Here is a 25,888-nt window from a genome sequence, read left to right on the forward strand (position 1 = left end):
CACATACACACACACATAAACACACACATACAGACAGACAGACATTTTCCAAAAATGGTCGAAATGGACTCAGCACACCTCAAAACGTTCGAATCCGTCAAAATTCGAAATTCGAAAATTTGCACGAATCCAATACTTTCTTCTATATATTAGATATAGAAGAAAGTAAAAATTGAAGTTGATCTTACTGTTTGACCACGGATTGTATGTAATTTGACAATGTGCCAAGTAAAGGCGATTCCATCTGATTGAATCTAGTAGGGGAGAAGGAAAAATAACGATGGAATTTTTTTTTTTTTTTTTTGATGCACGTTTGTGGTGGTGTGGTGATGTCACCAGTACCTTATTCATTTATTGCATTCTCAAAAATAAAATAAGGGGAAACAAAAATACTTACCATGGAAACAACAAAAGGAAAAGAAAATATTTTCATTTCGTTCAGGAACGTAAAAGCAAAATGGTAAGCTCAAAACTTTGTTGTGAATAAATAAATCAATTTTTGCTTTGAGAATATAGATCGAATATACTTTAGATTTAAAAAATGTTGCTATGAGCAAATTTTCATTTTTACAAAACTAAAGCAAAATAATAGACGGGCAAAAGGTGCACATCTGAAACAAACCAACTAACATCCCTATAAACTAATAGATGCGTTCATTTCCGCCTATAAACCGGATATTCGCCTTTCTATGTAATCGATGGTCAAACAGTAATATCTTTATGTTTATGTTAATTTAAAACTAAGCAGTTAATAAAATTAAAATTAAAAATTTAAGAGAAGAATAAATATAAGCGGTATAATAGAAGCTATTCCCACAGAGCTATATTCGCCTATTTCTTCGCTCAAATTTTTAATTTTAGTGGCTACTTTAGAATTAACATAAACAAAACTTCGAATAGGAATTAGTGCAAAGAAATTTTTAAATCCAAGGCCACAAAATAACATTTTTTTAATTAAAAATAATTATTATGCTTCGAGTTATGCAATAAAAAACACGTTCGCATACAAATCAACCTCTAATAAGAGCTATTGTTTATTAGTTTTTCACATCAAGCACTTTTGACAATTTTAAAGTTCGAAGTGATAATGAAAAATCTAGAAAGAAAATGTATGACGGTCAAGCGCTACCTTTCGCTAGAATTTACAAAGCATTAAAAACAAATTATTCCAACTACATTTTAGTGTTTTCAGGCGTTTCTCCCCCTCCCCCCCCAAAAAAAAATTAAATCACGAAAGAAAAAGAAATCGATCATACAGAAAAATATTAAAATGACAAAACAGATCACAACTGATTCAGAGTAAAGTCACGGTGGTGCAATGTAGTAGAGAATAGGAAACAAATAAAGTTAAATTTTGTCAAAATTGATTGCAATTTGACAGTTAGCATAAACTGATCTAAACTTCATTAACGAAAAAGATCAACTTGGTGTAAACGAAAAATTTCGTCATTTGGCGACCTCAATCACGTGCTTGGCTTGGACAAGAACAAATGAGTGCCAAGCGATGGCGAATGCAAATCTCCTATTTTGGTTACCTTTTTTTTTTTTTTTTTCAAGAATAAATACCATGGCATGGCAGCAAACCTTCTGGAAACCTTTTTGTTTACTTTCGGTCTATGTATTCCGTGAACAGAGTACAGCCTATAAAATATTTTCCTCCAAAAAGCAAGTAAGGTAAAGGAACAAAACTCACTTTTTGGTAAGTGTTTTTGCATCGTACTCATAACAAGCACGATCAGTAAAATTATTTTTTAAACCATAAAAGATTATATGACCGATTTGCTACCTATAAAAATAAAGGAAAATGGCCACAGAACAGTTTTATTTACAAGGGCAAGCATGAAGATAAGAAATGCATTTTTTTTTTACTCTTTAAACGGCATTCATTACATCTTCTAAACACGATAATGAAGGAAAAGAAATGAAACTAAAGTTTCATTCATTCTTTAGATGACTCAGTTGTGACGTCAAATTTTATTTTCTTGTCGTCATTAAGTTTTTGTAAAAAGGAAGAAAAAAGAAAAGAAACATTAGATGTAACAAGCTGCCGATGAATGAATAATGTAAACGTAAATGTGATAAACTGGGAATTGCATATAATCACAGGTGATTATTCCTACTCACCAATAAACTCGATGAATGTGAATTATCAATATTTATCACATTAGACTCGTGATAGGGAATCTAATAGATTCGGATTACTTTCTGGAGTAACGAGGGTTCAATTCCAAAAAAAAAAAAAAAAAAAAAGAAAAGGTTTTAACAATTAAAAGAGCGTTATGATAGCTATTAAAGCTTGCAAAATTATTTCAATTCAAAACAATTAATAAAAGTGGCACTGATTTACTTCACCTTCATTAGGTATCTTGGAAGAAAAAAATTACATAACACCATAAATAATGCAATCAGTGGTGTCATTACCGGGGGTGGGGGGTAATTAATCTCGCCAATATGCTATGATAACTTGTTCGTCGGTGCAGAGGAATTAAATCCAAAATAAAATCATAGAAAAAGAAAAAAATCGAATATTCGAAAAATCGCTTCGAGGTGCACACCCCCATGCTACAAACTAATTGTGTACCAATTTTCATAAAAATCGGCCGAATGGTCTAGGCGTTATGCGCGTCACAAACATTGAGACATCCAGACAGAATTCCAGACTTGCAGCTTTATTATGAGTGAACAAACAGGTAAGTTTGATTAATCTTTACTAATAATAAAGCTGAAAGTCTCTCTGTCTGGATCTCTCTCTGTGTGGATATCTCTCTGTCTAGATGTCTGAATCTCTCTCTGTCTGGATTTCTCTCTGTCAGGATCTCCGTGACTCGCATAGCCCTTAGACCGTTCGGCCGATTTTCATGAAATTTGGTACAAAATTACTTTGTAGCATGGGGTGTGCACCTCGAAGTGATTTTTCGAAAATTCGATGTGGTTCTTTTTTCTATTCCAATTTTAAGAAAATTTTACCGCGGAAATTATCAAAACGTGGACGAGTAAATTACCAAATTATTATAACATGGAACCGTAACATGGGCGAGCAAATGAACATAGCCAAATTGGTAAGAAATTCATCATCCATTACTTGTAAATATACAGGCGAACCAAATGACCTTTTTAATTTTCTACTACGGGCAAAGCCATGCGGGTACCTCTAGTGTTCAATAAAGTATCACATTTACCAATTATCATGCTGATTATGAATAATCACCCGGGATTGCACAAAATATCCGGATTAATCACACTTAACGTAATATAAGTGAAGATTGGAGCACAGTGGAAATATGAAAGTAACTAGTGCTACCCGCATGGCTCATTTGCCCATAGTAGAAAATTAAAAGGTCATTCGGTTCGCCTGTATATTTACAAGTACAGTAAACTCCCGATTATCGGCGTCCCGATTATCCGCGGATATTTTCACAATTTTTTCTTTCTTCAACTGTGATGACTTATGATTATGTTATTGTTTGTGTTTAGCTTTTACATATATTTTTTATTATCAATGTTATTGTTTTAAGTTATGAAAACAAAAATTTAACTATAAATGAATGTGTGAGTTTTATTAATTTTTTTAGTTATTATATGCACCAGTATCGTTTTTTACCAAAAATTTGGATTATCCGCGGTTACCGTGGCACATTATTCCGCGGATAATCGGGAGTTTACTGTAATGGATGATGAATTTCTCACCAATTTGGCTATGTTCATTTGCTCGCCCATGTTACGTTTCCACGCTATGATGATTTGGAAATTTACTCGTCCACGTGACGATTTTGCTCTGTAAAATGTTCTTAAAATTGGAATAGAAAAAGAATAAAAACGAATTTTCGAAAAATCTGTCAAACGGTCCAGGCGGTATGCGCACAAAAGACATCCAGACATACTGATTTTCAGCTTTAATATTAGTAAAGATAAAACACCATTAATTAAATGAGAGTGCAACGAAGTTATTACTGAAACTTATTTACCTGAATTTCTATAGCAATTCAACTCTTAAAATCTTTTCCTTGCGATAAAAACGAAAATACACCATTTGTGCTAAGTCAAACACAGAAATAAAAAGAAAGGTAAACTCGAGGTTCAATTCGAAAATTCAAACGATTCATAGCGCTTCCGAACGTAATACGATTATCGCCACTCCATTTTCGGCGCATTCGAGCAAGAAATGAAAGAGTGGAAGTAGCCTTAAGAAACGAAATAAGATTAAACTGCGCAATGCTGAGGAAGTAATCCAGTTACATATGCTGAATTCGCGAAGGATTTCGGAAATTGCTGGCAAAACAATATTCTAATATAAGTACACAGAGTCGGGGGGTGGTTCAGAAATCACAAGAGGTTGCCAACCTTGGAGAAACAATTTGAGGAGCACGCGTGGTTATTTTGAGGAGCAATTTAAATCAGTTTAATATTTTGAGTAAAAATCAATAAAAATAACTAAAACCACTTATCTAAAATCTTTATAATCATTTATATAAATAACTAGCAAAAATACCCGGCGTTGCCTGGGTCAGTAATAATTATTAGAAAAAATCGTTACTTGCTTTTGTTTTCTGTTTTAAGTAAAAGAATTTAAAACACATCTTTTTGACGTGATTAAAAATAGAGTTTCTTCCTTACCCATAAAACTAAAATAGCAATAAGTATAAAAACAAAGTAGTATTGATTTAGAAACGAAAGCACTATATTTAAGCATATACAAATTTAAAAAACATGAAATTAATCTTCTCATGTTTAAAAAGATTAATCTGTTGATACTTTTTTTTTTAACATGGAGTCTAAAACCTTCTCTGTATGGCTAATGAAGTACGAAGTGATTAAAAAAAAGTAGCTGCGCTCGTAATCCCCCTTATACTTGCTTTAGTTATTTCGGGAAATTTCAATCATTGTGGCTCTTGGTGCGATTTTACCGAATTTGCGAAAGTCGTTTCGAGGTACCTTCGATGATGCTCCCCCATTCTTTCCTTACTTTGTAAAACGATATGATATTAATTTTCGTTACAGAGATATCGTCGCCAGATGCTGAGACATTTTTGGTCACCATAAAATGGCGCTAAACAGTTTCATCCGAAATGTTACCAAAATAAGTAATAAAATTTGGTGATTGTTTGAAATTGTGCAAAAAGGAAAATTAATGTAAGTTTTTGTGCTGTTTATGGATTTGCCTAATTTAGTTGCTGGATTATTTAACACAGTAAAAAAAGTCTTTTGAAAATTCTTTGATTGGCGATATTTTGTTTACATGGTGAAAGCTGAGAAACATTATGACGTGGTCTTCAGCTTCAAAAACAGCGACGTTGAAAAAAACTGCCAAATGCATCAGCTACGGAAATCTTTCTGCAAAAATTTTGGCGATCTGCTGGTTGTTTGGATAATGAGTAAGTGTTCAATTAGCATAAATAATAATAAAAACCATTAATTACTTTAAAGTTCCGTTTAAATGGAAAATCATCAGCCAAATCATGTATTATTTGCCAATCTTGTGCAAAAATCTTACTTCAAGATTTGACTTGAGAAAAGCCTTGAACAATCACGAAAAGCAAAGAAAGTCAACAATACAACAATTGTCGCTATCGACAGGGAGTTGAGATGATACACTAAATACTGTATTGAGTTGAGGAAAGCCTTCGAACATGGATCTAAAAAGCTCATAACTCGTTTTTTATTCTACTTAGAAATTTCGAACAGGTGCCATCTTCAGCAGAAAAATCAGAGCTTTCGATGGACATATAATGTAAATATGTGCAAGTATTTATTCATCCCAATATTAGAGAATTTATACAAAAATTGTGTTTTATTGCCCCCCTAAGGGGGTTTTGCCCCCCATAACGGGACGAAAACTACCCTATGTGTTATTCTGATGCATAAGCTATATTATTGTAAAGTTTCATCAAAATCCGTTCAGTAGTTTTTGCGTGAAAGAGTAACAAACATCCATACATCCATCCATACATCCATACATCCATCCATACAGACAAACTTTCGCATATATAATATTAGTAAGATTAATCATTTAATAATCATTTTTTCAACAGATAAGTTATATTATTTCATTGCAGTCTACATATTACATTTTTGATAAATATCTATAGTCTTTGGAATACCATTTATCAGCAATTAAAAGTAAGTTTTCAAATGATCTTAAACATAAATCAGTTAAACAATCTACAAACCAATAACACTTTTAAAATAATTGCGACTGGTTTTAATTAATTTCATAAAAAATAACAGTTAAAACGAGATCAATTCAGATCAGCTAGATTTCTAGACTGAATGCTTTTTCGACATTTTTATATATATATGATGCGATACTAAATCAAAATAAAATACGCCATACATAGTGCGATTCTCTAATTATATTTTACACTATTCATTCTTTGTAATACAAGTAAAAAACTGCTCATCCTAATACTTTTTTACCTTCCAGACGCAAATGAAATAGGATCCCAGCCGAATCACTTGATTGCGCGATTTCTAATATGAAATAGCGACTTGGAAAATATTACGTAAGAATAGACTTGACCCCCCCCCCCACACACACAGAATAAAAGTATGTAGATGAGATTTTTCTAACCCCCCTTCTCCTCGGGAACCTTATGTAATCAATGAATGGCACATAACCCCCTCGTAAAACGAGGGTCGACTGTATTTAGAACGATCTCGCCCATTAATTCTGCTGAGAGAGAGAGAGAAAGAAAGAGAAGAGAGAAAGGAGGTTGTTTTCGCTGCAGTGATACTACACTAGCAGATAAACAACTTCTACAGCAAAACATTAACTCTGATATTAAGATTCAACTCGCTTAACGACAAAAATGGTCGACAAATTTACATTAGAGGCATACACCCAGTCATATATCCACGTGTAGTCGGATCGAAAAAAAACTGAACATTCATTCGGAGGTGAGAAAAATGGAAATTAAAGCCGATTTTTGAGTGAAATTTTTTTCGCGAATACAGTATTTCCTTTTTTGTAAAAGGAAGTAATTAGTTTCGTGACACTGAAAAAAAAAAAAGCTAAGAAATTTCTCTAAGAAAACTTTTTTGCAGGGGACAATGCCCCTTCTTAAAATCCCAAAAAGAACAGATGGCAGGTGCTCCCACCCCCCAAGAAGTACCTACTACAATGTTACATACAATTACTTCTAAAAGCATATCCACGGTAACAACAGTAATCTTCCTCCTCCGCTTCAAGACTAAAGTCCCGCTAATGCACCTCTCCAGTAGCGCTACACTCCATTATTGTCTGAAAGCCTTTTCTCATCATTAGTGAATTCTTCAACTCGTGTCCCGTTCTTTCATCGACATGAAGTGAAGTGAGGTAATGAGAAGTAAGGGTCGCAGTAGTGCATTCATTAGTGGGCAGTTTAAAAGAGAGAATCCGCAAATAGCCTAAATGTTAGTATTCTGTTGCAGAGTCGTCGTTTAATTACACGTATGAGCATTTGATGGGAAGTAGATAGTTATTTATCGGTAAAAGCGTAATCAGAAATTGTAGCAATAAGCGAGTTTTGAGTAATTCATTTATAATTGGTGGGCTTTAAGAAAAAAATCATTGATATTCATCTGGTTCGTATCATTAATGGGGTTGTTTCCTTCAGTCAAAAGTAGTACTTTTTGTCGCTGAAATTGATAGAATAAGCAAAAAAAAAAAAAAAAAAACAAAAAACATAGACTCAGAAAATACTTTCATTTTCCCAACAGTTTTTTTTTAATTATTTTTTTTAAATGTCCGATTTTTCAAACAAGGCGTGGTCTTGATGACGTCACAAATGATGCGCTTTGCCGCATCTTTCTACTACGTTTCCAGGTTATGATAATCAGGAAGCGAATTAAATATTGAGTCATTCCATTTCAAATCAGGCAGGCAGGTATGAAAAGTGTCATATGACCATCACCGATTTTTTTGAAAAAAATACAGTAGTTACAACTAAGGTACATATGAACTATCACAAAAGGATTTTGCAAGAAAAATTTTTTTTTCTTCAGTTACAGCCTATTAAAATTCTGCACAAAATCCGCCATTTTGGAAAAAACCGGCAAAACACTCCATTTGAAATGGACACTATTTCAAAAGTATTTAACCTATTCGAATAATTCTTTTTTCTAAAAATAAATAAGGACCCATATATCCTCTAGACATCGTTTTTGAAAGTTTAGTTAGGTTTTTTGATAAAGAAAAAAATTCATTTTTGCCGCCAAAAAACTGCATTTTTACCAATTTCATGATTTTTTTTCTCCATGAAAAAAAAGTTTTTTTTACTAAACGGAGATGGCAGTCTAAAGCCCTTATATGATAGTTTCATAACATATTTTATTAGAATCCTTGAGTGCATACAGCCTCGTAAATAAAATTTGAAATTTTGAAAATTTTCAAAAATTAGCGATTTTTGAAGTGATTTTACTCAAAAAACCCATTTTTTAAAAATCTAAAAATTTGCTCATTTGTACCCCACATAATGCTTAACTAGTGGATAGACACCGCATCTGGTATTTTTTCCCATAAAATGTTTTATGATTTTTTAAAGTGACCTTATCGCCCATGGCATGCATGTAAAATAAAAATGTCTAATAATTTCAGTCACTGAAAATCTGATTATATTAATGCCTAATAGCTACAAAAATGGTGCACTTTATCAGGAACAACTAAAATCTTACTGACTTTTAATAATATATCAGTAACAAACTGCTTTTGATGATCCAGTCAATTCGTCTTTTCGTAAGACTCTGTGTGTAGTTTACAGGTAGAAGAGCCTTTGGTGATTATATTAATGACTAGCTATGATAATGATGTACTTTATCAGTAACAGTTAAAATCTTTCCTTTTTTAAAAAATAAATATTAGTTTATTTCGTCTCCAAAGCTATGCATTCACCGTTACTTTCATATGCAGCAACAAATCATATTTTTTCTCTTTCAATAGTCATTCTCTTCAACTCAATTACACGACAGGGGAAATCATCAAAGGGAAGAACAATACAATGCATTTAAAACGATTAATTTTAATTTCGTGCTTTGGTTGTCATTGGCGAATGTTGTCACATAATTTTTGGATCCTACCTCGTATGATTACTTTTATACGTAAGAATATTTATACTAAATTCAAACCGTAAAACTCACTTGTAGTTTAAGAATTTAAAAAGCCCACCTGTTTTATGAGAGAATTAATCAATTGAACATGGTTGTAAGTTGAGGTAACCAAACAGATCTCACTAAAGGTGACTATTATAGCCAGGGATCCAATTTCTAACAAAAGAAGTGCAGGATCCCTATAGTCTTCAGAACTTGTTTTAATGCTTAAGTGGCCTGAATTCGGTCAAAAATACAAAAATTCGAGTAAAACAAATAAGGAAGTATGGGAGCTCAGCTCCCATAACAATTAGGCGCTGATCAACAGAAAAATATATTTACATAACGAAATACAAAAAGGCGAATTGACTGGGTAATCAGATATTTTGAAAAAAACTGCTGGGCTTTATTCAGAATGGCATAGGAATGATGTGAAAAAAAATTGGACTTCATATTCGAATTCAGTTTTGCGTTATTTTGGTTTTACTAAAAAATTTCAAGGTGTACGAACGCTTTTGGGAGCCACTGAATTAGTCATTAATATAATCACCAAAGGCTATTCTATCTAAAGGCTACACACAGAGTCTTACAAAAAGACGAATTGACTGGGTCATCAAAAGCGGTTTGATATTGCTATATTATTAAAAGTCAGTAAAATTTTATTTGTTGCTGATAAAGTGCACCATCATTGTAGCTATTAGGCATTAATCCATTAATATGATCAGATTTTCAGTGACTGAAATTATTAGAAATTTTTATTTTACATGCATGCCATGGGCGATAAGGTCACTTTCAAAAAATCATAAAACATTTTATGGGAAAAAATACTGGATGCGGTGTCTATCCACTTGTTAAGCATTATATGGGGTTCAAATGAGCCAATTTTTAGATTTTTAAAAAATGGGTTTTTTGAGTAAAATCACTTCAAAAATCGCTAATTTTTGAAAATTTTCAAAATTTCAAATTTTATTTCCGAGGCTGTATGCATCCAAGGATTCTAATAAAATATATTATGAAACTATCATATAACGGCTTTAGACTGCCATATCCGTTTAGTAAAAAAAAAATTTTTTTTCATGGAGAAAAAAAATCATGAAATCGGTAAAAATGCAGTTTTTTCGCGGCAAAAATGAATTTTTTTCTTTATTAAAAAATCTAACTAAACTTTCAAAAACGATGTCTAGAGGATATATGGGTCCTTATTTATTTTTAGAAAAAAGAATTATTCGAATAGGTTAAATACTTTTGAAATAGTGTCCATTTCAAATGGAGTGTTTTGCCGGTTTTTTCCAAAATGGCGGATTTTGTGCAGAATTTTAATAGGCTGTAACTGAAGAAAAAAATTTTTTCTTGCAAAATCCTTTTGGGATATTTCATATGTCCCTTAGTTGTAACTACTGTAATTTTTTCAAAAAAATCGGTGATGATCATGTGACAGACCCTGCCTAATCTGAAATGGAATGGCTCTATTGCGCTCTACGCTCGCTATCAACCATATCGTTGCCAATAAGCGTGAGTAAAGATGCGAATTAAATATTTTGCACTGTGAATGGCAACACTGAATGGCAGTTCATCATTTGTGATGTCATCGGCAGAAGCGTTAAACGATGAAAGAGCACCGGTTTAATTATTTTTTTAAAAATATTAAACTTAAAGAAATTATTTAAAAAATGGTCAGATTCTATATTTTTAAGCATGCTCTTTCAGAAAAAAAATACTTTTAAAATTTTGGAAACGACCCCATTCTCCCATAATTTAATTTAATAGTTTCATTTTTTTTTCTGTTCAAAAACTTGTTCGTGTAAGTTAGATAGTTAAATAGTAAGTGGGGTGTGAACACTTTAAGCAAGGAGAAAATCGGTATTCCAGAAGATTATTTTCAAACTTTTCGCATCAATAATGGCTAATGTTTCAACTTTTTGAGGACCATAAGCTCTAAGGTAGTACTGTCGGTGCCGCTTAATCAGGTAACGGATAAACGAATACCCCGCTTATAGGAATAAAACCTCCCGGGGACCGAATACTTCCCCATAGACGTAGTGTTAAACATCCCCGTTTTATCGAATAATTTCCCCGGATAATCGAATAATATCGATCAGCTTCCGCAAATATTTTTGCTGAGAAAAATTTTGAATAAACTAAGTAAGAACAAAAATTGACGTGAAAATATAAATAAATATTGTAGCCGACAACGGGCGAGAAAGACATCATTCATATTTTATCAAAATAATTCCACTAGTTTATATTTTTTTTTCTCGTTGCCATTACAAAAAAAAAGCAATTGATAGCGCAGTTGATAATTAAATTAAATAACACGAAGAAATATACACATTTTAGACGCTAGTTAATTGATAAATATTAAATGTAAAACACAGTAGAAGAGGAGGGGCAAAAGGGAATCAGAAAAGTGTTCCTGAAATAACCTTGAACAAGGTTATTTTTCAAAAAATAATGTGTTCAAAAAAAGTGCCAAAATCAAGATTTCCTAACTCTAGTTGTGCGTTACTTTTTATAATTTTCACACGTGGCTGTAATTGTAATATACGTGTAAATTGATTATTAAACTATTTTGTTGTTTATTCAAGTTATTTTAAGAAATTTTTTTAATATTAAGCAATAATATTAAAAACGTCCTTGATATAGCTATTGATTTAGTATTATTGCGTTTTACGACAAATGTTGCCAATTTAGAAAGGCAAGAAATATTTCCCCGCTTAATCGAATAATATTTCTTGGAACCGACGATATTCGATGAAGCGAGGCCGACAGAAAATTGAAGTTTGCAATGTTTTCAAAATATTAATAATAATAAATTAGTTACAGTATATTTTGTAAAGATTTACTTTTTTTGCTAATTCTAAGATTTTCATGCCTCAATAACATAAAATAATATACGATATAAATTATTTGTTTCCATAACTCATAAAATAAATTTGAACTTAGTGGATACAGTACCACAGTGGTCCTTAAAGGTTTCATATAGGTTTTCCAATCCCGCGCCAAATCCAGTCCTGCGGGATTTCGGGATTGTAAATTGCCAATCCCGCGAGATCCCGGGATCCAGCGGGATTGACTTTATTTTTCAAAAAATTAAATTTTTATAGCAGAGAAAAGGTTGTGCTTTTTAAAATGTACTGCTTTTATTACTTGAATTAGTAGTCTTCTTGAATTCCGTACAACAATTTTAAAGCACTACAAAGTCAGATCCTTATTAGCAACTATTGTTTGGGAAGCAAAAGTGTGCCGCTCGTATGAGATGGTAAAGGATTTTTATTCTAAAAAAAATAGTTTAAAAAACTAAAAAAAACGCGCTTTCGTAGCAAAATGAACTAAAAAGTGAAAAATAATCTTTGGATGATAGTAGTTGACCAATCACTTAATTTTAATGTAATACAAAAAAAACCGTGGGGTGCTGTCTATTTACATTTTTGCATGGACAACAAATGGAAGAAATTCAAGACAACTGATAAGAAGCCCACCACGCTTTTTTGTATTACATTAAAATTAAGTGATTGGTCAACTACTATCATCCAAAGATTATTTTTCACTTTTTAGCTCATTTTGCTACGAAAGCGTGGTTTTTTAGTTTTTTAAACTATTATTTTATTTTCTTCTTTTGGTTTAACATGTTTTACGAAAAACTATTCATTTCAACATTGTTCAAAATCTTTTATATGCATGAAATTTGCCCAAAAAAAGCGACTAAAGGTCTCGGGTGGCATTTGAAACGTGGTCTCTCGAACTCCAAAAAGAGCAACTGTACCCCTTGAAGTGTAATAGCCGAGCTCTAAAAACATTCAACTTCGCTGATAAATTGCCATGTGGAGTAATTGTCTAATCCAGCTAATCCATCTCAGTCATCGATGTATGTGTGCGGAAATCATATCTACATTACTTTGAAAAATTGAGATGCATTTGAATAAAAGTTTTGTTCAACAATTGTCTGATCAGCAATGAATTTCCAATTGAAGGCTCACCTCAATTTTGGCATGAAATTAGTTAAAAACAATTATATCTCATGTTCTAATTACCTTGGAACATTGGGATAAATTTTGTCTGATGCAGAAAAACTAAAGGTTTCTGTAGATATTTTTAAATAATTTTTGCGAGCATTTTTTAATGTATTTTTTTTTTTAATTTTTCCTTTTTCATTGTTGGATTTATGCCAAAATATTGATTAAAATTGGAGGAAACTAACAATTAAAAGAGTTAATTAATTAATTTGATTATAGAATATTGCATTGTTATCGGATCTGAGGTCGCGTGCCAAATTTCAAAAGAATCCGATCGCAGGAAGTGGGCGAAATTTGAGCTGCAAGATTCCGTTACAAGATACATACGTACATACATACATACATACAGGTGAAGCTAATAAAAGCGTGTTAATGATAATGCCCTTGATGAAAACACGTGCTGTGGCTCCACTGCAATTGGTTTTACTAAAATTAAGAAATTGCGGACAGTTAGAAAAAGATCCGCACTTTATCACCTTCTGAAACAGATTTTTCTTTTCTTATGTTGCGTTTTTGCTTAAAAACTGCAAATTTCGGACAAATCTATGTCTGTTGGATATGTGTTTTGTTTTATCCAATTTAACTTGCATTGATAATACATTTGTTGCTTCATTAACGTTGTTCACATTATCAGTGAATTTGATTCATCACAGCAAGGGGTGAATACTGCTTGATTTCACCATTTCACCAAATTGCAGTCTCAGCAAAAGAGTGCTTGGATAACTTCGCTAATTTTACCTCTCACTTTAAAAGAGGAATTCAAAATCATGAGCAGCTTAATTTACTGCACTGTCATAACAGTCATTCTGTGTTACATACAAGTTTCGGTCACCCCTTTTCAAGTCGTGCCGAATACATAAATAATGTCAGATTTTTCATTGCTTTCTTCTTTGGAGTGCACTTTTTGTAACTTTTAGGCTTTGAGTGCATGACTAAAGCTTACAGAAGTGCTCCAACGTTGCATTCAGGCTACTCAGTGGGTTTCAAAACATGTAATACAGTTTCTCCGTTCTTTAAACGTAATTTACTGGATTTTAAATTTAAGTGATGATTTTTAAAATGATTATAAGTTTTACGCATTTTCTCAATTGATGAACGTATGAAAACTTCGAATGAGAATACCAATTCATTCTCAGAAAAATAAACTCTACTTTTATTGTGTTCTGAAATGATAAATCCATTGTTGGTCATATGAGACACACAGTTTCACTTGCTCTTCTTGCAGGTATGCGAGGAAGAAGATTCAAACTTCAGATGATGTATGTGAAAATAATCATTTTATGAGCGGCAAAAACTGAAAAACACTTGAATAGAAAAAATTTTGCGGGATTGCGAGCGGAATCCCGCGGGATCACTCCCGCCAAAAGTCCTGCGGGGCCCCGCGGGATTCGGGATCGTGGTTTCGGGATTGGAAACCCTAGTTTCAAAGGATAAAAAGAAAAGAAAAACGTCCACCAAGTACGATGATGAATATGATACAGTGAAACTTCGGTAAGTCGAACTTCGATGAGCTGAAAACTTCGATAAGCCGAAATGAATATTTGTTCCCGTCTTACTGTATGGAGAACTAATGTTATTTATTTTCGATAAGACGAATTTCGTTGTTTCGAAATATTCGATAAGTCAAATTTTTTTTCATGACTGTCATCAAAGTTTTCTTGCTAACGTAACTCAATAGGTCGAAATCTTTCCCTTTTTTTTCCTTCTCCCCAAAAAGTAAGAACAAAAAGAAATCGACGCCATTGCATTGCATCAAAAAGTGTCTAGACAAAATGGATCAAATAAATCTCTGAAGTCGATTATTAACGCATAAATTGGCAAGGTTTTTTTTTTTTTCGTTTTAAACTATTGTTTACTTCATTTCCTTCCATAGAAAAGAAAACCCTACTCATAGGGGAAACCAAGGCCTTGATTAAGGACAGCCCGGAAACGAATCTTAATAAATGATGATGAGGGGTGCGTACATTTGGGACTGTGGAATAATGCCACTTTTAGTGGAAACGGGGGAGGGAGGTTTATGAACTATTTTTTGGAGATTTTTCGGTTATAGAAAGTTAATGTTTGTTGCGCCGGTTCATTGATTCATGAACGTTTAGAATTGAACTTTAAAACAGACGAAGAGAATATTTAACATTTTAAGCTACCAAGAAAAGTTGAATTTATTCGATTGTAGCGTATCAAAAAAGAGGAAAATTTCATTAAAGTTTGATGTGTCTCTAAGGTTTCAACAATTTTAAAAAATCGAAAAACCGTTTCAATTTGCGGTGCTCCCTCTTTAATACTTTTCCTCCCTCTCTGATGCTTTAAAAGTATCCTAGGTATTTAACGAAAGAACAAATTTCTGCAAAAAGCAATGTTTGATAGATTTTTTTTTAAATATGTTTTTTCCCTGGTAAGTAAAAATTGTTTTATCCAATATAAAGTTATTAACTTGCTTCCAAACCCGTTCAAACTCTTGAATTCATATTCATATTAATTATGTCAAGTATGTATTGTCGCCTCAGAACAACAGTAAGACATCTAATCTTAGGAATAACAGTAAGATATCCTATACGGTTGCTTTGAGGTGACGATTTTTTATCTTTGATACATTATTCTATCACTGTTTTGCTCATATCATAAATTTAACGAGTGTCAGTGGTGGTACTTGTTTTCGTATTCGATAAGACGAATTTTCGATCACTCGATTTTTTCGCATTCCCTGCAACTTCGACTTATCGAAGTTTTACTGTACATTAATTTCAATGTTTACTGTATTTAATGCATAAACTGTAACAAGTACATGTGTCTTATCCTTCAGCGAACGAAAATCTTCATTGAATTTGTTACAAAATAGATAAAACATATTCATGTTTGAAAGAAGATCTTCTCCGAGAGAAAACATTAATTTCTGCAGAAGAATAAATATTTATAAGATCTTCACACAAGCGGAGAATTTCCTACGATAGACAGGAATATCATTTTGCCATTCATTTCCCAACCCTTCTCTTGCACGAGTTGTTTGCCTCCAGGTTCTCATGCAAAATGGAAATGCGATTTCATTACTTGGTGATGGGATGTTACCGTGGCAACCGACTGCAAATTTACCATGAGCTCAGAGGCACCTTTGGTTACTCAGGTGGCACGATGATGACACTTTTTTGTAGTTTTCTGCTCCGAAACGTACCGCCATTAATTAACATTATCTCTGAAATTAACTTACTCAGATATCCCAATCAAGAAATCCGCATCCTTTATTTTTATAATGCTTTTGCAATTCTTGCTCTGTCTTAGGTGGCTGGATTGGTTGGTGTCCCCTGATTTTCGCCGACAGGAAATTTTCTCTCCCCCCTTGTGTTTTCCTTTTCAATCTTACCTGTTGAGATATTTAGAGATTTTATGTCGCCGAAACGACGGGAACTCGGCAAAACGGGCAAAAAAAATGTTCTCTTATTTTGAGTCATGTGTGGCTGTATGTAAACATTATGAAAGATCTAACTATTTCAATGTTTCATCTGTTGTCAGTTTATATTTGAGGCAGTGAGAAGCAAAGGGATGCAAGTGGACTATTTTAAGTTTCGAGTAAAACGCGTTTAAAGATCAGATCCTAGGTAGGCTTTCATTGAATTTTTTTTTTCTAAATCATGCCATACAGCACCACCTACAAGGGCTACTAGTACAATCTCTTGCCCCAAGACAGAGGAGAGGTTCACCTACCATTTATACTGGTTATCTCCAAATCTTCCATTTTGCCACTAGCATCCCTTTACCCCCACTACCCCCCACTACCTCATTTGTCAACAAATAAAATACATGAAATCAGGATTTGAAAAACCCCGGATTTTTTTTTTTTTTTTTTTTTAAAGTACACCCCACCTAGGTTTTTAATCAAATACCCGGGCTTTTGATGAAAAACGCAGGCTTTTCAAGAATCATCGTAATCGCAATTTCCGTTAGTACCAAACTACTGTTTTGCTACTGTTACTTTTCATCGAGCTATAGATAATCTTAAATTATGCACCGTTTTAAACTCATATTGTAAAAAAAAATGTCAAAATTAAAGGAAAAAATAAATGAATTTAGTGGATAACGTTCTGAAAAATTGCTCCTTGTAATCCAGAAATAGGGGTTAGGTTCCGTAGATAAAACCACTACTTCATTTTAGTGATGACTAATTGTATAATAAGTTTAATGTGTACTTATATCAATTTTTATGCACAACATGCGTAAAGAAAATATTAATTAATGATGTGATGTTTATAAAGAGGAGCTGGCAATGATAGTCTTTTGGCAGTCATCAAGATTTTTTCTCTAATTCTTTGCAGAGCATTAACGCATCCATGATCACTTGCGTCATTTCCATGATAGAATCTTCCTTCGCTAACAAATCAGAAAGATCATTCCTATTGCCTAGGAATTGCTCAAATTTTTCAATGTGGACGTTTTTGGGTGTGTGTCACCGATATCGGTATCCTCGTTGGTTTTGGCCGCCTTTGTCACCCCTAAAAGCTCTTCTTCCAGTGAGTTCTGAGCTGTGTGAGTTTAATAACTTGACTTCTGGAAAGAGCTCTGGAACGAATTGCATAAAATGTCTCCAGTGGCCCAAGCTCAGTTATTAACACGCCAAAATGCAGTTGATTACGTGCTATCTGCAATCTTTAGAGTTTGGATTTTGAAAGAGGGGAGAAACTTTATCGGTTTGCATTGCCGCATTCGCGTAAAACCGAAACTCATCCGCGTAAAGTAAAATTAAGGTGTCAAATCTCAAACCGCGTATAATCGAAACCGCGTAAAACGAGGGTCTACTGTAATCAGGTATTATGGTTATAGTTCAAGGAATACGGTGTAGCTATTGCACAGGTTGGCTACTTTTGTCTAATTTCATATAATTATTGCAACCTAACTTTTTCCATTGACCACATTACATTAGGCTGTTTTTGAAAAAGAGATTCCCTGGTACATTTTCTGAAAGCAATTTTCCGAGCAGAATAAAAAAAATATATAATAATAATAAATCTTTGAAATTGATTCAAATAATTATTGCTTATTTCGATCCCCTAAGTTTAAAAAATAATAATAATGATGATTTTTCAATTCTAATAAATTGTCCAGAAAGTAAGATGTCGATTTTTAGACTTAGTATTGATTGATACAATTATAATATTTAGTTTGTTTCTGACGTAAATGTTTCTAATGTGCAGTAAATTTTTAAAAAAAACACACTTCACCGAGACAAAGCATGTTTTTCATTTGAACCTACCCGAAAAAACTTGAGTGGTTTTATTCGGATTGTTTCCGGTTTGGCGAACCCTCCTTTTAAAAGGATCTTAAATTTTCCCTATTGACGCTGCTTTGTGACTACCAAGTTTTACCATGTCACTATATTACCGTGTTTCCTATGCCATATAGAAAAAAAATAATAAGTGGATTTAAATCTTATGTTATAAACACAAAGTTCATCTTAATATGAGGTCGGCAATCAGAGTCAGTTTTTCTTTTTAGAGTTTAATTTCATATTAGTATACACAGTAACCCCTCGTTATATCGCTCATTTGGATATATCGCGCTTTTCCTATGTCTCCTGGAAAATTAAACGCTTTCTAACTTCGTTCTAAATTTGAGAGTATTTCTCATGGAAATTCTTGATTTTCATTTTCAGCTAATTTTTAAACAGGCATATATTTTATTCTTCAGACTTCGCTACATCTTTAGTTATAATGGTTAAATTCTTATTTCACTGAAAAACCAATGGAATATTTCAGCTTCTTTTTTATACTATTAAAAAAAGCAACTGGTATATGATAATTTTATTTTGTTTCGTTTTGTTAATTATATAAGATTAAAAACGGAGCGTATGTATGTATGTATGTATCTATGTCCAAGTTACTTTTTCCGAACGCCAGTGAACTGACCATCGAACCAGGTATCGATAGATTCGTAATTTTTTCGTCTTTATGTTTGGCTATTTAACATAATCCTCCGATAATAATTAGAGGAGATATCAATTAAAAACTATTAATTATGACACTTAAATTTCGGCATAAAATCCTAATTTTTCGGAGGCTTTCCTACATTTAACTTATTACTCAGTGCTTCACCTCAACTTTCCGTAACAATGCTTTTATTGAAATTTGTAGCGTGAAGAAAATCATTGAGAAGAAAGATCTGCTGCCATTTTTTTCTCGAATATAAACAAATAAATTCTGGCTTTTGTTTAAAGGCTTCTCCTGTAATCGCAGGATTTAAAATGTTTCCTTTTTAGTGATTTTCCCGCAATCTGCCGCAAAATTTTACTGATTTTTTTTTTTTTTTTGTTCAAGCTTGATTGTTGAACTCGCGTTACTTGACATAACTTTTATTTTCGAGGTGGACCGTGCAAAGTCGGGCGACACAACTAGTAAGTAATATTTATTGTAGGCGTACATAACATTTGCTTGAATGCTAGTTCAATCCTTAGTTCGAAAGACCTCGTTTATATCGAGTTTTCGGATACACCGCGCTTTTTTGTTGTCTCCCAAAAAGCGCGATAAAACGAGGGAAAATGTTGATTTGGAATTATTCGTCTGGAAAATTAAAGAATTGGTGATATTTACCTTCTTTACCCACAACGAATTCTCCCCCTTTCCACATTTAGCTTAATAACTAGGTATAAGGGTACAGTGGACCTTGAAAACCCACTTTTTTGCTTATGAATAGATTTTCATGAAAATTTTTACACATGTTTATAATATAAATAAATATTCAAATACACATTTTTGTCAAAATATATTGAAAAGTTTTTGATATATTATTATTTTTTTCTTTTTTCCGATAACGGATTAATCGGTATTATTAGAAAAAGCTCCATGCGGTATCGATTTTCACAGAAACAGATAAACATCAACTTTTTGTGCTAAAATGTTATTAGAAAAAATTATGCTTGATCCTTTCTACAGTTAGAAACAAATAATATAATGAAAGATTTTACCCAGAAAATCGTAGGAATCGAAAAAAATCAATTAATTATTTTTATTTGCATTCCATGTTATGATATACAAAAGTTTTCTAGTAAAATTCATTTTTACATTTAAAAAGAGCACAAAAAGTTAATTTTTATCTGTTTCTGTGAAAATCGGTGCCGCATGGAGCTTTTTTTAAAAATACCGATTGTCCGTTATCGGAAAAAAGAAAAAAAATAATATCTCAAAAACTTTTCAATATATTTTGACAAAAATTTATATTTGAATATTTATTTATACTATAAACATGTGTTACAATTTTCATGAAAATCTCTTAATAAGCAAAAAAGTGGGCTTTCAAGGTCCACTGTACCCTTAACACTAGAAGAGGTCTATAATAACATTGAGTACATTCTTCGCGTAATCAACGAGTAGTCTAATTTGAAGCGAAAACAGGTCGTTTTCTCCGCATTGACACTGCACTAGCAGAAAAACCACTTTTACAGAACTCATTTGCCTTTATTGAGAATTTACGTACAGTCATGAAGGGAAATCGAAATATTTCTTCGAGTTCAAGACTATTTTTCAGGAATAACGTTAACTATGAAAAAAAATTGAGATTTTGTTAAGGGGTTATTTTAATATCAAAATGAGCATCCACTTTAACATTATTAGAGAAAATAAATATTTTTCTTAAAAAAATTCGTTTTTATTTATTTTTTTATTTTTTATTAATTACTTTTTATACAGAGTAGTTTAATTATTTCCTATGCTTAGTGTTTCGTTCAGTTATTTTTCGTTGCTTGACAGGCTTTGACCTTAAAGTACCTGAACGCTATTAAATTTGGTACTCCGACTCAGGCTGGTTTTAGCCGAGGCCTTCATTTTAGCTCCCAAAACTAATGTAAGTAATAAAAAATCGGTTCTCTCAATCCAAAATCAATTTTTGCGTTCGTTTAACTTTGTATATGGTTCCGCGTCACAATTTCATTTGCCGCCGCAGGCAGCTAGCAATTAATAAAAATAATAACAATAATTTTTCAATCATCTTATTCTGATCTTGGTAGAAATTAGAAATTAAATAGATTAGGCTCAGAAAATCAAAATCAATTTTACTTCAATTCTAACTGTAACGATTTTTTTTTTTCCAATCATTGCTACACAATAATAATAGCGATAATATCAATAAGTATAGTAACTAAATTGCATCTCAATTATATTCATCTGTATCCGAAACAACCATTTTTCTTCAAAAAAAAAAAAAGAACATTTGTCAAAATCTGAAATTTTTCGAGTTTTTAGTACAAAATTCCCTTTTTTGTTCCAAAACAAAAAAGTTTCTGAATCTCACAAGATCCTGACAAAAACTTGTGAAAAAAAAACCTGAATTGGTTAATATTCAATTTTATTATTGTTCTATTTGTTGTTATTTGATAATTTTATCGATTGTTTCTTCAATTCAAATGATAAATTTGATTCAAATATAAATTAACAATGCAAAGTGAACAAAACCTAGTGTTGTTTTGAGAATTTCTCGAATCATTATTTTGTACTTCACTCAACCATTTTTCATTCAATTTTTTTCTTAAAAATGTAACATTCTTCAAAGCAACAGATGAATTGATGTATAAAATTATTTTACGTTGTAATTAGTAGAAAGTTACGTTTTGATCCATGAAAACATTCCAGCGGGGAAACATCCGCCCCTCCCGTTCCTCAAAGGAATCACAAATGCTATCCCATGGCGCCATCTAGTGAGTAAAGTCTTCACAATTTTACTTTACAAAACGTAATAAAGAATTAATGATTAAAATTCATTAAAAAAAAAAGATATTTACATTGTTTTTTTTTTTTTTAACTCCAAAATGTTTGAAAATAAAAGAGCAATTTTCGAATCATTTACATTTTACTCTGATTGAATAAATATTTTCATTGCAATAAGATTTTATGAATAAGACTTTTTAAAGGTTTTCAGCAAAAATTAAAGCACTTCATGTCAATAACTTTATTAACGCAACAAAAACTCCAGATTATCCTACAATATTAAAAATTGGAAAGTTTCCTCCTTGAAAACAATTTTTATGAATTTCTTGTTTGTAAATATTTTACTTGACAGTTTGCCTTCCAATTAAGAAGAACCAACTGCTCTTAATACTCTCTAAAAAACTCAAAACGATTTGAAATTCACAATCACAGTCCCTATTTTCACGAGCTTTAATGATTTCATTAGGTAATAAATCCTGTTTTTTTACATATGCTTACAATAGCAGCAGTCCAATTATTCAACATATTTGATCCCTTGCGGCTCCAATTTCACATATTTATTAGTACTAGAGCATAAAACAGATAAGTAAAATGAAAAACTGCATATATGGTATCCTTTATGTTTTACAGATTGCAAAATATATTTTACGTAAGTTTGATAGCATATAGAAATTAGGTATAAAGTAAAGTGAAGTGAAGAGAGACACAGAGGTAAGGGCAGTCTGCACTTCGCAACATTGTTGCCAAGTCACTTGGGACTGTAGGGGAGATGGGCCTTGTTGGACTGGTCTCAATAACTTTAATTCAATTTAAAAAAATTATTTTAATTTATGATCAACAAATAGTACTTCTGATCTAGAAATCCAGTAATGAAATCTTATGGTACAATTATACTGAATAAATTATATTTCAGAAAAAAAAATTGTTATTTTTTCAGTATTGAGTAATTTTCTGTAGTCTGCAACTTTAATTACTTTTTTAAGGTTGGGACGGTTAAGGGTAAGGAAGAAGGAGTAATAAAACTGAACTCCTCTCCTAATGAAAGTGCTTTTATTTTATAATTATTTGTAGGTTTTTGGATTTTTTGTCATAAAGGAAAAACTATGACAGCATTTCTTCAGACCGAGAACTGGGGTAGAATGGTTCACTTAAAAGCGGCAAAAAGGGAAAACTTTTAAAAGAATTAGAAAAGCAAAATTCTAGCAATAACAAGAATGAAGTTAATGAGACCCAAGTTGTGCTGAGTCTTGAGAAAATGTAGATTGTTTTAATATAAATTTCACAAAAGTAGATGTTGGTCAATTTAATATTTTAATTTGTTATATTGATCTTCAAACTTTTTTTTTCATGCTAAACACAAAAGAATATAAGTTAGTTATAATACTGTATAATATTTAGCATTAAAATTGTTATAGAAGTTATAGAAGTTCCCTTCATAAGGTGGGCCTTAAAAGTTCGGGCCCTGAGCACGTTGGTTCACTTCACAGACTTTTGTTAAATTAATAAATTGAACATTTCAAAAAAAAATATTTAATATTAATTTTGTGATAGGTTAAAAAATGAAAAGTAGAAAAGCGGACCAACCTGCCCATGTTCCATTACTAATGAAAAAATGAGACAGAAGAAATGTACTTTGGCACTGGAGTAAAAATTTGGGCCCATACAAAGATAATGATTTACCAAAAGAAAAACTAGAAACGATACTTCCTAAATTGATACTTTTGTACTTAAATAAGACAAAGCTAACATTAAACTTTCTCTGAGTACTTATACAGATCAGTGTGAGCATATTACAAATAACATTTTCTTTTAATAATTGCAAAGACGACGAATTTTTATTGGTGTTCGCTGGAAAATTGACATTAAAGTAAAATTAAGGAAATTAGGATACTTTTAAAACCTATACTAAGAGAGTACTGACAGGTTTAGTTCTGGATCTATAAATATAGTGTCCCCTGCAAAAAATCAGCAGTAGGTCCCCTAACCTTCCACTGAATTGCTCCCAGTGCCCCCCCTCCCTCCCCCCCAGTTCCAACACACAGAAATGAATTTTTTTAGCAACTGATTGTTGTATGTTTTAAACTGCTTCAATATTTTTACTTAAAATTGTTTTATTTATAAGTTATGTCAGCAAGAAAACAAATCTCTCATAACTTTAAATCCCCCCCCCCCCCTCCGTTTGCCTATGTGCTTAAGTAATATAGGTTAAGTTTCCGTTTTCTTCAGTTTTATCAATACATTACAAAAATATTTGCAAACTGTTAAAACTTGAGCATAGTTTTTAGTCATTTATTTTGCAATTTTTTTTCTTTGGTTTCTTGGGGCAGGACCCCTTAGAGCGTGGGCCCCCCGCACTGCAAGTATGTAGATACAGGGCTGGACAGGCTACACATGTTTTCAGCAATAGTACTGTAATGAGTGTGTGTTCTTGTCATAAAAGCTTTCCCGCAAGTAACAGATGTAAAAGAACTGCACTTTAAAGACACACACACACAAAATAAAGGATTAAATGCAAAACAGTTAGTATAAAAACATTTTTCTTAATAAAAAGGAAGAAAATATACTGCTGAGTCACAGGAACCTTTCACAACGTGATCGAAATTAAACTTGTTAACCTAATACATTTTGTAAAGTCTTTCTCATTACTAATTTAAGAAAAAGATATCTAGATAAATTTGCTGCAAAGTTATAGGTTTTGTAATGGTTTGGGACATATATTATCAAAAAACACAAAAATAAATGTGAAGTTTTGACAAATTTAAAAACATCAGATATAATAAAACATCAAATATGCCTATGCTGCTTATGCTATGCAATAGTTTCTCAAAACTTTAACAAAATATATATACTCTTTTTTTTTTTTTGCTACTAATAAGAAATAACTACTATCTAAACACTGAACTACAATTTAAAGCAAAATATTAATTCATGCCTTAGCATTAAATCCTTAGAGTAAACAAACATTATTGCAACATCACAAGGCGGAAGTGGGAAACAGGATTAAAATTTTTAGCTAATACTACGGTTGTGCAACGATTCAGGATGTTTGTAATGAATCTCATTTTTGATTTTATTGATATCAGGAGTATGAATTTTTGGCACTGAGTTGCCATTGAAAGATTTGATAGGGGGGGGGGGGGTTCTGGGTTCTTATTATTGATGTTGTACTTTTCATAGCCTTTGAGAGCGTGTGCCCTCAGTCTTAGGGGAGGGGGGGGGGGTAACCTTGCTGACAGAAACATAAAAGGTATGTAATGGCCCAGCATACACCGATTTTTTGGTAATTAATTGACAGGAAACGAATTTGAAAATGCAAGAGAAATCAAGTTTTAGGTAAGCAGAACATGAAAAGTATAAAAAATGAAATAATAGCCATAAATCATTTGTGAGACAGTAGTAATAGTTTGAAAACTTGCACACGTTATTAGTTTGTTCCAGATCCAATAACAAACCACAAAACATGCATAATCCCTGTAAAGCAAGCAAATAATGTCTAAAACTACACAAATATATACGTAGTCTACAAAGGAAAAAATAGAAATCATACACATGCAGTTCCAAAGCAACTAAGAACTAGTATACATAAACACAGATCCAAAAAAAAAAAAAGAAATTGAGAAACACACTTAGGAGAAACAGGACTTACCACATACTCCATAACCCCATTCAGTAGTGGGTGGGAGGTTAGGCCATAAGCAATCGGGCAAGGAACAGAAAGTTCGAAAACTGGATATCAAGGATAAGTGAGAGTGACGTTTGGGAGAGCATGCAATTGAAGTTAGGAGGCGGCCGTGGGAAATGGGATTAAAATTTTTAGCTAATACTACGGTTGTGCAACGCTTCAGGATGTTTGTGATGAATCTCATTTTTGATCCGATCAGTCGTGATAAATAAGAATGAAAATTTCTGCTTAAATCATGCAATTACGGGATATGTATGTTTTTTCGATGAACACTCTACCTTTTCAGTCATTGATAAATACTATTTTGATTTTCGGGAAGATGGCGTATCAGCTGATATGTTCAACAAGGACAAGGCAACGCAATATGAGAAAGAAAATGTACATTTCAAACATCAGGAAAATGTAAACATTACGCACGCGGATTAGAAACCCATTGAGCATCCTTGAACGCA

At 32.4% G+C, this 25,888-nt stretch overlaps 1 protein-coding gene across 1 annotated transcript in view; it reads right to left on the bottom strand.

Moving 5' to 3' along the window:
• The window catches only part of LOC129222080 (carbonic anhydrase 1-like), a 103,310-nt gene extending 77,776 nt beyond the window's left edge, over positions 1–25,534 (bottom strand). Inside the window, exon 1 of the mRNA XM_054856509.1 lies at positions 25,401–25,534. Coding sequence (XP_054712484.1) covers positions 25,401–25,412 — 12 coding nt within the window. The 5' untranslated portion in view covers positions 25,413–25,534. The remainder of the gene's footprint in view (positions 1–25,400) is intronic.
• Positions 25,535–25,888: the final 354 nt, after the last annotated feature.

The sequence above is a fragment of the Uloborus diversus genome, chromosome 5 (genome assembly GCF_026930045.1).
Source record: "Uloborus diversus isolate 005 chromosome 5, Udiv.v.3.1, whole genome shotgun sequence".
NCBI classification, from domain to species: Eukaryota; Metazoa; Arthropoda; class Arachnida; order Araneae; family Uloboridae; genus Uloborus; species Uloborus diversus.